This window comes from Podarcis gaigeae (genome assembly GCF_964106915.1).
Source record: "Podarcis gaigeae genome assembly, chromosome: 16".
NCBI classification, from domain to species: Eukaryota; Metazoa; Chordata; class Lepidosauria; order Squamata; family Lacertidae; genus Podarcis; species Podarcis gaigeae.
The window spans coordinates 34,998,316-35,013,431 of NC_139693.1; the positions used below are offsets into that span (position 1 = coordinate 34,998,316).

At 42.6% G+C, this 15,116-nt stretch overlaps 1 protein-coding gene across 2 annotated transcripts in view; it reads left to right on the forward strand.

The window, feature by feature from the left end:
• The first annotated feature begins 1,397 nt into the window (after positions 1 to 1,397).
• STX2 (syntaxin 2) overlaps positions 1,398 to 15,116 on the forward strand; it is a 33,055-nt gene continuing 19,336 nt past the window's right edge. The window contains exons 1-3 of one of the 2 annotated variants that reach the window (XM_083717634.1): positions 1,398 to 1,593; positions 10,658 to 10,732; positions 12,769 to 12,868. In XM_083717634.1, coding sequence (XP_083573760.1) covers positions 1,564 to 1,593; positions 10,658 to 10,732; positions 12,769 to 12,868 — 205 coding nt within the window. In that variant the 5' untranslated portion in view covers positions 1,398 to 1,563. The remainder of the gene's footprint in view (positions 1,594 to 10,657; positions 10,733 to 12,768; positions 12,869 to 15,116) is intronic. The other variant, XM_083717633.1, reaches the window with a different exon arrangement.

The window sequence follows — 15,116 nt, forward strand, 5'->3', positions numbered from 1 at the left end:
GTTGAGTTTGCTATACACCGCTTAGAGATGATCATGATTAAGTACCGTATAGCATGTCTAAATAAATATACTAAATTAAATATGAAATAAAACATAGAACCAAAAGCAACACAAAGATCCACCGCACTCCAAAACGCAAATTTAGGCACCGGCTTGGTTGCTATTGAGAACAAGATGCTGGACTCAGTTGGTGACATTCTGTGTAAGGAATTCAGCTGTTTATCTTATGGCTTTTCCATATACCATACCCTTTGATGAAGGGCGGTATACAAATTTAATAAATAATAATGATAACTAATCACTATGGGATGCTGCATGTTACTTAAATAATCTTTCTATACAGAATCGTAGACTTGCTCAGCATCATGAAGGTCACTGAGTTCAACCCCCTGCAATGCAGAAATCTTCTGCCCAACATGGGGCTTGAACTCAAGATCCTGAGATTACCAAGCTCATCCCCTACTAACTGAGCTATACCAGTTAAATATACAGTGGTACCTCAGGTTAAGTACTTAATTCGTTCCGGAGGTCCGTTCTTAACCTGAAACTGTTCTTAACCTGAAGCACCACTTTAGCTAATGGGGTCTCCTGCTGCCGCTGCGCTGACGGAGCCCGATTTCTGTTCTCATCCTGAAGCAAAGTTCTTAACCTGAAGCACTATTTCTGGATTAGCGTAGTCTGTAACCTGAAGCGTATGTAACCTGAGGTACCACTGTACAAAGTATTCAAACGCTGTTCATTTGTATTATATTTTTTGCCTTGCAGTGCAGAATTGTTTCTCGTAGCGCCCGCTTGAAAATTATGCACCCCTAAAAGAAACAGAAAGATGTATGTAATGACTGGGAAAAACAAAGTGTAAGAGGCAATTTGTAAACAATTATAGTATAAAAGATGATAAGAACATAACAATATTAAACTTAAAGAATTCAATATTAAGGTATAATAAAATAAGCAGAAGAAGTTAATATGTAAAGAACCAGAAAAGGAAGTTGATGGAAGAGGAGGGGGGAAGTCCTGGAATTATATTTTTCCTTCTCTTTGAGATACTGTAATGTTATTGTGATGAATATAAACTGCAAAACTTAATTAAAACTTATTAAAAAAACAAACAAAGAACATTATGCACCTCTTCTTCCTTTTGCTGCAAGCAGCCCCGAGCAGGATCTCATTATCCTTACTCGTTTCGCGGGCGAAAGCCGCATACAAAATTTACAAAAAAAAAAAAACCCGAATCCCCGAACGCGCCCCCCCCCCCCGCCCAGGGCGCTTGATTTGCGTAAGCGACGCCCCACCTGCTTATATTTGCATATGGGCCACGCCCCCTCCTCGCGCGGTCCTCTCTGCCTCCCCAGCGCTCTCCTCAGCTGCTCGGCTCGCGCGAGCGGCGGCGCATGCGCGGGAGGCGGTGGTTGCCCTGGCATCGCAGCTGAGGGAGCCGCAGCCCGTGAGGGGGACGACGGAGGGGAAGCGGGCGGAGAGGCGGCGGCGGCGGCGGCGCCCCGGGAGCGGCCGGAGGAGGAGGACGAGGAGGCAGAGGGCCGCCCGGGCCCCGTCTTGGCCGAGATGAGGGACCGTCTGGCCGAGCTGGCAGCGGTGAGGGGGGGTCCCGGCGGGTGGGGGGCGGGGGGTGGGTGGCAGCCTGGCATCAGGTTGTCCTGAGGGCGCCCCCTAGAGGGGCTCCAGCCCCTGGGGTGGGGTTCTGGGGGGCTTACTTTGGAGTAGGCGCGCCCCGGGGTCGCTGAGCCCCGAGTTCGTGTCCACCTCGCGCTGCTCCTCTCGGGTGTAACGTAAAACGTATAAATATGAAATCAGATGCTGTTTTATTGCTAGGATTTATTTATTTATTTATTTATTTGTCCCCCCCCCTCCTTCTTCAGTGCTACTTCTGAGTAGGCATATGTAAAGGGGCTGGGCACTTCGCAGCATCCTCGTGTTGTTGCACTCATGAAAGACTCGTGTCGATGCTAAACGTGTGTGTTTTTGTGTGCATATTATTTATTAGTTTGCTGGGTTTTGGTTGGGGGGGTTGTTTTGTTTTTTGTTTACTTTGTTTACAGCGGGTCTTTGCTTTTGAATAGGCGCCTAAAGGGCTGGGCTCCGTGTTAGCAGCATCCTCGCTTTGCTCTCATAAAAAAAACCCCTAAAAAAACAAACCCCCGTGTTAATATAAAATGTGAGTGCGCATTTCATTAATGTTGCTGTTTTCATTATTATTGTGCTGGATTTATTCATTTGGGGGGTTGTTTGCTTACTTTAAAGAGACATTTTTTTGAGTGTGTATGTATGTATGTATTATCCCTCCATCTGAAGATCACAGGGCAGTTTGCAGTGTAAAAATTGGGAAGACAAATAACAGGAAAAACATAAGCAATAACCTGCTTCTAAAAGGCTAAGCATGAACATGCTCTTTAAAATGGGTATTTAGCTCTCACAATTGTGTGTGTGTGTGTAGAGCCTTGAAAATATGTAAAAGAGCTCTTAATTCATAGCATTCTCCTTGCCATACTCTCATTAAAGCCTCATGTTAATATAAGATGTGCATGTGCACTTTTATTATGATGATTGTGCTGTATTCGGTTTTGGATTTTTTTTACTTTAATGGGGCTTAACTTTGAGTAGGTGTGTAAAGGACTGTGCTCTGAGTATGTGTTTGTCTTAAAATGTGCATGTGCACTATATTATTATGCTGGATTGCTTCGTTGTTGTTTTTTCTTTTTCTTTAATAGGGCTTACTTTTGAGTAGGCAAGTAAGGGATTGCTCTTGAGAACTGTCTTTATCTGACCTGTGCACGAATTTCATAAAGACTCCTGTGTATGCATATTTTTATTATGCTAGATTGATTAGCTTTTGTTTTTTACATTTTCTTTTATGGGACTCACTTTTGAGTAGCTTGAGATCTGTCTTTATAGCATCCTCATTGTACTGCTCTCATAAAAACTCGTTTCAGATAAAATGTGTGCATGTATGTTTTTACTATGCTAAATTGATCTGTTTTTCTTTACTGCTCCAGATTCTCATTGTGTGCAGAAAAGCAGAACATGCTTAGAAACATATATAATCTAACACATATGCACATTATATAATGTACATAATAAAATGTGTATGTGCCTGTGTACACACCATACATTTAAAGCACATCCCTCCCAAAGAATCTTAGAAACTGTAGTTTAAGTGTGCTGGAAATTGTAGCTCTGAGGAGTGAACTGCAGTTCCCAAGGTTCATTGGGTAGGGAAATCTGTAGTGTATATGCTCCCTTTTTCTTTTTTACATTTTCATAATTTTTTTACAAGAAACACAAAAAGGTATAAACAAGTTTAATGAATATCTAGTACAGTACAATAAAAATATGTATGCATACATTTAATATAGAGCTTGTTTGTTTTTAGAGGCATCTAATGTAAAGTGTGTTTGTGCAACTGTGAATGTATTGGACTAGATTGTACTTATCTTTTAAATGGGTGGATAACCTGCAATCCTTCAGGTGTTTCTGTACTCCTTAACTCCTTTTACAACAGGGACTATAAGAATGGATGATGGGAGTTTTAGTTACCTTTTAAAAATATTTAACGCTTTCCCAGTTGGTTTGCTGTGGTTAGCTTCAGAAGTACCTGTTTCTTCTGTGATTTTTTAGATGCTTGGAAAAGGTGTATTTCAAGCCCTTGTTGCATCTAAGAATTATTTTCTTCCCTGACATTCTGAAGCAGTGGAGCCACATTTGACTTCCTTTGCCCCATATAGCATTCCTAAGGGTAAGAACAATTTGCCCTTAGAAGAACACAGATCTTCCTTAATGCTTTCTGCATGTGTTAGAGAAAGCCCAGAGTAGTAATTAATACAGAACAGACCACTTCTTCTGACAGTGGATAAGTCTGCGGTATCTCTCTGCTGGAAGGGATCAAATACTCAAATCACACCTAATGCAGAGATGTGTCAAATTACCCACCCTGGTTGGAATGCAGTAGCTGAGGTGCAGTGGGGAGGTGTTTGGGTGGGTTGGTATTTGGGGCTTACAATTTCTTCTAATGATTGGTTTAGTTTTGCATACAGTTTGGCAGCTGCCCTTATAGGTGGTTTACCTTCAGAGTATGGTTAATGAATGAGATGTTCTTTAAGGCAGTGTTTTTCAACCTTTTTTGGGCAAAGGCACACTTGTTTCATGAAAAAAATCACGAGGCACACCACCATTAGAAAATGTTTAAAAAATTAACTCTGTGCCTATATTGACTATATATAAAGTAATTCTCTTGAATAGGAATCAAATAAACACAAAGAAAGTATTTTATAATTACTTTATTATGAAATAGTAAACAGAAATATGAAAAATTATAAAATACTTTATTTTTCAATCTTTTGAATTTTTCAATTTTTCCCACGGCACACCAGGCAACATCTCGCGGCACACTAGTGTGCCGCGGAACAGTGGTTGAAAAACACTGCTTTAAGGGATGTGCAAGTTGGAGTCAGGTGCATTTGTGCCAGTGTAAAGGAACTTTAAGGCAGTGAATCATGTTGATGATGGTTGGAGGCAAAGGTGCCGAGTTGCGCCCAACATTGGGGTACCCATCGTGCGTGCATGATGTCACACGCACATGGCCCCCCAAACCAGTTAGGTCAACTCACCCCACCCCACCCCCATCTTAAGTTGTCTTTGCGCTGTCTCAAGGCTAAGGCTGCCTTGGCGAGGCTAATTCTTCCCCCTTCGTGGGGCTTGCTGAGGTGCTTTAGTGCATCCCTTTGAGTTTGCCAGGGCGCCTTCTTGGAGGGCGCCCTGGCAATCATCAAAGGGATGAGCTGGGATGAACATGTTTTGCCCCACCACATCCCTGGTGGAGGACGCACCAGGGCAAAGACAGGTCACCCCACCATGTCCCTAGCACACCTTCCAATAAGTAGCCCTTGCAATCCTCAAAGGGATGCACCAGTGCGAAGATCCCTAGCCCACAAATATTGAGGGGGCTGAGGACAGCTTGGCCCCTGGGTTTGTCATGCTTGTTTGGAGGTGACATTTGGTGCATGAGATGGCAACTGGAATGGGGAGGTGAATGAATGTGATGGGGCAGAGGTTTGAAATCCGTACTATAACTGCTAGGGATATATGAGAAGGCATGGGTTAAAGTGAGGCACAGTGTCTAAGAAGCAAAAGCCTGAACTGGTTCCTGGATGAAGTGCAACTTCCTGAGGTAGCTTTAGGCAAGCTGTATCTCTTGGGCTCATGCTTCCAAAGAAGAAGGTGGTGGGTGTGGACTGGAAGAAACAAGGTCACTGTGAGGATCAGTACACAGGAACAGATGCATTGTGTGAAGTGTAACTGAGGCTGTGTACACACTAACCCATTTGCAGCACAAAAATGTAGTTTTTCACAATTAGGAATTATTCAAGTTTGTCCTCAGCATGCCTCTTCCCGTCTTGATTGATTTGCGATCCTGCCATCCACAAGGGTGGGTGTGGTTAATTTATATGCTTTTGAAAACCCTCCCCTTGATTAGGTTATCCATTCCTTTTCCTTCCTGCACTTGTCCAAGGTGAATGAAGGAGGAAGTGGTGATCTTGGTATGTACCTATCTGGTATCTTATTGGGCAGGTGTGGATACACACACACACACACACACACATGGCCCATTCCTACATCTGTTTTCAAGTGGACATACTGTGAGGTGGTGCAGAATCAATCCACGTTAAGTTTTTATTTTCAGAATGAAGCCAGATTTTCAGGAAGTATTTTTCAGGGGGGCAAGTGTATATGTAGTAGAGTTTTATTGCACATGGGCTACATAGAAAAAGCAAGTACACAGTCTATTGTTTCTAGAAGTCACATGTTGTGTTTACATAGCCTGAGCATGGGAATCATGCTAGTGAGGCAAATGGGAAGGAGCGCATTGCTCAGGTGTTACAGATTGGGAAATGTGCATTGACTTTAGATGGGTTGTGTAGGCAGGGAACAGAGAGCAGCAGCAGCTGCAAGCGAAGTGGATGTGAATTGGTTTAAACTAGATGGAGCTTATGGGAGGGTAGTCAAGCTTCGGTGGGATATTTATGAAAAGATAAATCTATGCCATCCTCCAGTCCATGGATTGAAGATATGACAACACTCACAACTTATGAACTGATTGCTTGTAGACGTAGATGGTATGTGGACAAGTATAACGTTATTAGGAATACGTTTATTAAAATGCAGTTGTACCTCATAAGTTGAACGCTTTGCGATTCAAAACTTTTTGGCTCCTGAACACCGCAAATCCAAAAGTGAGTGTTCCAGTTTGCGAATGTTCTTTGGAACCCAAAGACATGGGTTCTGTGGTTTCTGAACATTTTGGAAGTCAAACACATTGACTTCCGAGGTAAACTATATAGTGGGTTATAAATAACCATATATGTATTTGGATGATAGTAACATTTATATACATATGTACTCATCTAGCATGTATGGAATTGTAGTTGTTTGCATATATAGTGACATAATATACCTTCCTCCCCTTTTTTCTTTTTTAAATTCACTTTTTATTTCCATTTGATTTTGTTCAGTTGACAAATTCTTAATAAAAAATAGTAATAAAAAAGCTGGGGTGGGATATGACAGTTGGAGTGGTGTTTTGAGAGGATCACAGGGTGTTAGACTGGTCAGTATGGCAGCATGGAGGGGATGCTACCAAGTTGAGTCACGACATGCACCATTTGAGTGAGGCTTTGTGGTACATTAATCTGCGTGGCATGACTGGTGTGGGTTTGGGGAGTTGAGTTGTGAGGCGGTAACTGAATTTGAACAGCAACCGTGTGAGCATGTACACACATATAACAATAATTTACATAATTTTATATGCCGCCCACCCGACTGGCTTACCCCAGCCGCTCAGCAAAATATATGTAACCTGATCCATGAATCAGGGGAAGCTTAGCATGAGAGCTAATGCAGAAAGCAGAATCCAGCTTGGGCCTGTATCACAGGCGCTGGGATAGTCAGGAGATGCAAACAGGAAATATGGGTCAGGAAGGGTTGCCATGTGGCAAGGATAGCGTGCAAAGGAAAAGCAACAGATTAGCCTTGAAAATTTCAAATAAAGGCATGATGGGAAATTGAGTGTTAGTCCAAGTTTTTGTGGATCCTGTGCTGATCTCATCTTATTTCTCCCCACGGTCCTCTACCCCAGTCTCAAAATGCAGCTGCCTACCCACATGCACTGCATTCGTTTCCATCGCCCCAACTCTCGCATTTCTTGTTTCCCATTTGTGTGTTCCTGTCACTGCCGTATCGTGGGGGGTGCAGGGGGGGCCCGGCTGCACCGGGCGCAACATCTGGGGGGGGGCGCTCGCACTCGCAGCTCTCTGCCCCTACTAAAATCCACGGGTTAGGAGGCGCAAATTACTTGCTTGGCCCCGGGTGCTGACAACCCACGCTACGCCACTGGTTCCTGTGGCTGTTTCTCTGTCTTTTGACCCAATTTCTTCTTGGTTTACTCTGTAAAACATCATGTATGCTTTATCAATACAAGCACACCTTATTATATTGCATGTCAAAGATATTGCTCCTTACAAGGACATGGGCAGTCTGGCCACTTCCAGGGGAAGGAAGTCCTCCACTATTCTGCTTCTGGCCACGGGAGTGGAGCTGACTGGGGCTGGAACTGGGCTTTCCCCCTCTCACTCCTGCAGCCAGCAAGACTTGGCATAGTAGACTACTGTATAGTGTAAACATCACTTTTATATGCACTAGCACTGGGGAACAAATAATAATAAAGCTTAACTCTATTACAATACTTGCTTTATTACAATACTTGCTTTATTGAGAGTGGTCTGGAACTGAACCCACAATATCTCCAAGGTACGCAATACAGTGGTACCTCAGGTTACAGACACGTCAAGTTAGACTCTGCTAACCCAGGAATAGTACCTCGGGTTAAGAACTTTGCTTCAGGATGAAAACAGAAATTGCACGGCGGCAGCAGCGGGAGGCCCCATTAACTAAAGTGGTACCTCAGGTTAAGAACAGTTTCAGGTTAAGAACGGACCCCTGGAATGAATTAAGTTCTTAACCCGAGGTACCACTGTAGAACTAAATGTAATAGAACTAAAATGAATATAAATTCATATAGTGTTTAACTTCACATAAGGATCAGAGAGGGAATTTTCCAGGAATGTACCTTTGAGATAAATTTCTGTACTGTGAAAAAAGAGTCACTTCCTTATCTGTTTTGCTAGAAAACAGGAGGCGTAACTAATCCTGCAATTTTTAATGTGATTTGCTAGTGTAGTTTTCTGGTTTTGTGCAAATCTGAGGGGTCAAAGGGGGAAAGAGTTCAGTAGCATGCTTGAACTAGTTAGGGGCACAGCTGGAGAGAAATGAAAGCATTGATGGAATCAGTGTGTGTGGAAAAGGGGAGTTGCAGAAAGTGGTAATTCGTCTACCCACCCAAAAACACAGAAGTAAATTGCAACCCTGAGTGCTGTGTTTTGGAACCCAATTTTCCCCAGTTCATTAGTGGGTAAACCTGCATTTACAGGGGGAAAGCGTTGAGATCGGTGGCATGTTTGGGAACTGGCTATTCTCCCACCCTAGGTTTCTATGTGCAGGGATTCTTGTCTTTGGTTTTATATAGAAAAACCTTTGGACTTGTGAGTTTGAAGTGGTGTAGTTAAGAGGCAGGTTGCTTGTGTGAGAATCAGTCCCCCGAGGAGCAGAAACGCCCCTCTGTTGTTCAAATCAGCCCCCGTTATAGCAGTTACAGATGCAGATAAGATTATTTCTCTGTTTTATGCCCATGGGGAAAGGGATAGGGATTGCGTGACTCTTCCAGAGGCTGTTGGACTCCCAACTCTCACCAGCCCCTGCCAGCGTGGCCAACAGGGAGAGATGATGAGAATTGCACTTCAGCAAAGTTAGGAGGGCCAGAGGCGTTAGAGCTTCCTTTGGGAACAATGAAAGTACTGCATCTGCCTGCATTTTTTGTATGTTTACAAGTGGGCATTCAAGCTGTGTGTGTGAGTGAGAGAGAGAGAGAGAGATACATATATGCTTTCCTTCCGCCTATTCTTATCTCTTCCTGACGCAGCAAAAGTTGAGAGGGAGTTGTTGAGGGTGTGAGAGAGAGGTCTTTTGTTTTAGCATTGGTGGAAACTCATGAAATGGCGTTTGGAGAATTATGCCTTCGGCTTTTGCATCTGTATTCTGGAGAGCACCAAAGGAATGCAATATACCTATCCTGTTTTCCCAATAACACTTCAGGATAGGCTGTTCCTATTTGATTTAGCTACATGTCCAAAGTTGCTCTATCACTGTCATGTGGGTGTGATTGGAATACAGGGTGGTGGTTGTTGTTTTGCATCCTTCAGTTAAGCTATTGCAGGGGCAGGAAACCTCTACCCCATGGACCCGCAAGGCCCTTTCTCCACACCTGATGTAGTATGAAATGTCAAGTGTGGGTTGGGCAGCTGCCAATGCACAATCAGAAGCCTTAAGTATTGTTATTTTAACTTTTTGAAAGTCTTGAATTAGTATTCATTTTTCTTACAATTTTACTCTTTTATCGTTTTTGTAAATTATTTTGAGGTTGTTGTTGTTGTTGTTTTTAAAAAAGCCATATATCAGGTTTATGAAATAAATACATAAATGCTGCCGAACTCCTTCACATGCCCAGTGCTTGTAGAACACAGGCTTTGGTTGTATTGCATGTTTAGGTAAAGGGACCCCTGACCATTAGGTCCAGTCGTGACTGACTCTGGGGTTGCGGCGCTCATCTCGCTTTATTGGCCGAGGGAGCCGGCGTACAGCTTCCGGGTCATGTGGCCAGCATGACTAAGCCGCTTCTAGCGAACCAGAGCAGCCCATGGAAACGCCGTTTACCTTCCCGCCAGAGCGGTACCTATTTATCTACTTGCACTGCATGCTTTCGAACTGCTAGGTTGGCAGGTGCAGGGACTGAGCAACAGGAGCTCATGCCGTCGAACCGCCGACCTTCTGATCGGCAAGTCCTAGGCTTTGTGGTTTAACCCCACAGAGGTTAACCCCACTGATTTTTCTTAGACTTGCTCCCTTGTAAGTGTGCATAGGATTGCAGCCTTAACTACATAATTAGGAAGTGCTTAATTGGAAAAAAACATTTCATAAGTTATTCTCCAAAGACTTCATAGGAAAGTTTGAGGAATAAATATTTCCGATCTGTCTTGTGTGCCATAAGATCTTCTACGTCTTTCCAGTGAGTCATGGGGGTGCAGGGAGCACAGGAGGGAAAGACCTGTTTATTGCAAATGAGGGAAAATAAGTAATGAATTTTTGTTGTCAGTGTTTTAAGTGTGGTTCAGTGCATCAAGTACTACCTTTAAAATGTAGTTTGATTAGTAAAACATGTTGTTATACACAAGGACAAAGTGATAGCTAATTTTATTGCTATATAATAGCTTGCAAGTATAATAGCTTGCAAAGCTAGAAATCATCATCATCTTTTTTGTCTTGAGGCTGAAACAAATTTGTTTCTTTTAATGCAGGCACAAGGAACCTCTGGCCCTCCAGATGTTCCTGAACTACAACTCCCATCTTCCCTGGCCATTAGCCATGCTGTTGGAAGAGATGGGAGTTGCAGTTCAACAACATAAGGAGGGCCAAAAGTTCCCTACCAGTGTTTTAATGGATATCTTTGAATAACATAATACTTGTTTTTTTAAAGCGCACCCAAAATGAAGATGGAGAGGCATCTGTTGTTGTTGAAAATGACCATTATATGGAAGACTTCTTCCAGCAGGTAAGATGCATGCAAGAGACAACCAAGAAGGAGCTACGTATTGTAACAATCATATTTATTTAATGCAGTAAATCATAGAATTGTAGAGTTGGAAGGGAGCCCTGTGCTTGGCACTTCTGAAGGCTGCAAAGCTTTCTCAGCATGCATCCCTTTTCAAATGCCTGACAATCAGCTGGTTGACGGGTGTTTGGGAAGTGCTGCATACAGGGATGAATTATCTCCACCACCCCACGCTCATGGACCAGCTTTGATAGGTCTCTATCAATCAATTCCATTACAATGCCAGATAACTGACAGGTGGATTGTCACATGTCAAAGTTGCAGCCACCCACAGGGGACAGGGGTATAAATGTCTTGCTCTCCTGATCAAAAAGGTTCCCCACTCCTGGTTTTGGAACCTCTGAACTTGGGTTTGAAGATGAGTTCTGGGTGACAGTGGTTGGCCTATGTGAATCAAAGTGAGTCCCAAAAATTCTGTGCTCCTAGTTTAAAGGTAATTCTCTCCTTGCTGTTTTCCAACCTTCATCTCAGTCCTGGCATGTGTATAAGAGAACCATCACAACTTGGTGAAGTAATGATCACCTTTCACCAGCAATATCTTTCCTCTTTCTTTGACCAGGGCATCTGTAACTTACCTGGGCGGGTAATAAATTAAATTAATTTGCCCCCTCCCAACATTTTTAGTTAAATTGTAATAACTACAAATAGACACAGAAAAAAGAAAAGAAAGAAAAAGATAGTTTAAAAAGAAAAGCGGGGAATTGTCAAAGTTGGAAATAAAGGAATATGCAGTTTACTAAGTCAATAACAAAACATATTAAAGGGAAAAGGAAGTGTGGCCTAAATCAAAACAATTACATATTTTCATTTTGTACAACACCAACCATCAACAGTACTCATTCCAAACACTTGCATGGACCTGTGGTACCTGACACACCTGAGCCACTGTGTTTGTATATAAAATAAAATTAGACCAAATGACGAACAAGTGATCTCAAGCACTTTTAACTTACGTGAGACTTTTTTTTTCAAGAAGGGCAATTTGCCAAGTCTTGGAATACCAGTAGTCCAGATTATTGAGATCAAATGTCTTCCAAAACGTGACAATTGTGACATGGGTTGCTGTCAAAAGATGTGAAATCAGTTCCTTGTTATTTGGGTATCGATCGGAATATGTGAACAAATTCAAAAGAGCCAGACAGGGGAGGTATGAATCATAGAATTCTAGAGTTGAAAGGGACCATGAGGGTCGTCTAGCCCCAACCTCTGGCAATACAGGCATCTTTTTGTCCAACTTGGGGCTCGAACCCTTGACCCTAAGATTAAGAGCCTCATGCTCTACTGACTGAGCTATTCTAGTTGCTCTCAGAAAATACTTATCCTTTGGAGCACTCCTATCACATTGAAATAATGATAACATAACATAATGTGAAAATGTCTTAGATAAATTTGTGCAATAATTTGAATGTAGCTTGACTTACAGCCAGTGCTTTTTTTCTTAAAAAATGTTTAGGGGTAGTCTCATTTTCCTACTCATATTGAAATACTGCCCCTTAATGAGGCCAAACTTAGATTCGCAAAATGTTTAGGGGTATGCTTCGCCCTTCGTCCCCCCAGATAAAAGCACTGCTTACAGCAAACTGTAATATGGGTTTTCTGGGAAATTTCTGATACCCGAGAGATTGGTCCCATTTAGCATGCTTATTTTACTTGTACTTGGTAAACAAAGCTAAAATCTTCTGAAACAACCAAGCTTGCCTAATATTGTATCAGCAGTTGGTGTCCAGTCATTGTTACTGATAAACTTATGAAATGGAAAATACCCTGCTTCACTGACAGAAAAGGGGTGTGTTGTTGTTCCTCCTCGTTCTAGGACATCCTCTCTTGCTAGGCGCTACCTAATGGACCCATGCAGACAAATGAACTGTGGATTTAGTATTTCAACGGGTTATTGACATGTTGTGATTAGAAGGAAAGCTACCTCTCCCTTTGCTGAATTTATTCATTTCTCTCTCTCATTGATGTTCTCTTTAAAGGTTGAGGAAGTTAGAAAGTACATTACCAAAATAGCAGACGTTGTGGAAGAAGTGAAGAAGAAGCACAGCGTTATTCTTTCTGCCACACATCCTAAAGACAGTAAGCTTTTCATTTTGTGACTCTGAAAATGCATGCTCACTGAATTTGTGTGAAAGGTTATAGTCTGTGATGGGTTAGCGAGTGCAGCTAGAAGAGCATCTAACTTGGAAGGCAAGCCTACCTTGGAAAGGTCCAGGTGTTTTCTGTGGGTGGCATCGCTTCCTCTGTAACCTCTTTGGTGCTTGTGCATACTAGGAATCTGTGTGCCACACCTGTCCCCAACAACCAGTGCCTGCGCAGGAAACTGCTTCTCAGTGTGGCATTCTGCCATGATGGGGGTTATTAGGGGCATTTAATTTATTTTTTTGCTTTCCCCCTTTCTTTTGTGGATGCTGTGAGAAAGATTCATCTGGCCTTAGCCAGCTCCTGCCATTTCTCACAAAATCCACAAGGAAATTTTGGTCTCTGTGTAATGTTTGCTAAACATGGTTCTTTGCAGGAAACATTGCAAGGTGCTCCCAAGGAGGGGAAAAGGTTATGGTTTTGAGCTGATGCTCTGGCTCCCTAAATGCTTTCTATATGGCCAGGGGGCGGTCAGCACAGCTAGTTACACATTTTGTGGAACTAGGTGGCTATGCTTCTCCTAGACTAGTGCTCCATTCTGCAGGTTGTGGTGTTGGAGTGGTCCACACTAGTGATGTAAAATTCTCGAGAATACTCTTTTGGAGAATATTCTCGATTAATGAGAATATTAGAGAAATTTCATTTAAAATAGGAGAATATTCATTTTAATGCATTGAAAATTATATAATTAGTTAATATACATGTTTATTCATGGGTAAACTTGTTCAGATGGCAACCAAAAACTGCACAGACACATTTATTCAATGGGGCAATGCAGTGAATTACATTCTTTGTTTTTTTTTTTTTTGGACCAAACTTGAAATTGAAAATTCAACATGAATGACTCACATTAATCACTAAGCCTGCCACTAACCGTATATTTACCATCAACTTTGAATTCTAATTATGTTGTGTATGTATAAAGTGTAGCTTTTAAAGTGGAAGGAATTAAAAAAAAACCCTCAGGTCCACTACTTGAGTACGTTCTTGAATAAGCATATCTACATGGTACAGTATTTCCAGTGCAACACTAATAAAAGCAATATAAATTTTAAAATGAATGCTATTATTTCCAGTAAATAAAACACAAATGGTGAATGACCAAATGCCGAGTTATGTAACTGGATAAAAAAAAAAATCATTATTCATTACTTACACTGGCAATATCACAGCTTGATTCATTATTTACTAGGTTTTTTTAAATGTGGGTTGTAAAACTGGTTCTTACGTTAGAATTTACAGTTTGTGGAGAATATTCTCCAGAGAGAATTTTCTAGCAGAGAATCTTCTAGCCATAAGGTAAAGGTAAAGGTACCCCTGACCATTAGGTCCAGTCATGGCCGACTCTGGGGTTGCAGCGCTCATCTTGCTTTATTGGCCGAGGGAGCCGGCGTACAGCTTCCGGGTCATGTGGCCAGCATGACTAAGCCGCTTCTGGCAAACCAGAGCAGCACACGGAAACGCCGTTTACCTTCCCGCCAGAGCGGTACCTATTTATCTACATGCACTTTGACGTGCTTTCGAACTGCTAGGTTGCCAGGAGCAGGAACTGAGCAACGGAAGCTCACTCCATCGCGGGGATTCGAACCGCCGACCTTCTGATCGGCAAGTCCTAGGCTCTGTGGTTTAACCCACAGCGCCACCCACGTCCCTCAGCCTTCTACCCATACACTGTGAAAAAACAAACAAACCACCAACTTGCACCTTGCAAACAAGAGTAGCATATCAGGAGAAGGAGTGCCAGGCCAGCTTTTATGAAGAAGGCAGGTGCATCTTGTAACACTTGTAGGGACTGGGCTGGAAAAGGAGGATGTGATAATGAGTTTCTCTTTCCCCAGAGAGCAAGGCTGGCTAGCTTGCTTTGGCCTGAGGGCTGCATTCACCCTTGGCCAACCCTCGGAGACTCCTTGCCAGCAACGAGTGTCACTGAAAGTGGGTGTCACCATCTCACTCTCTAACCAGCATGCTTTCATGCACATGGACAGAGACATGCACACACGCAGGCACACAGCCTCCCCTTGCCTCTGCCGATCCCTGCCCTGTGTTGTGTATGATTTGTTTTTTATACTGCAACCATAAAAAATTGGTGCTGTATTGAGGTCATGGTTAAAAAATTGCACGGGCCCGAACTCCATCCATTGAGGCCTGCCTCAGCCTGATAGTGCTGGAACAGCATCTTTTATTG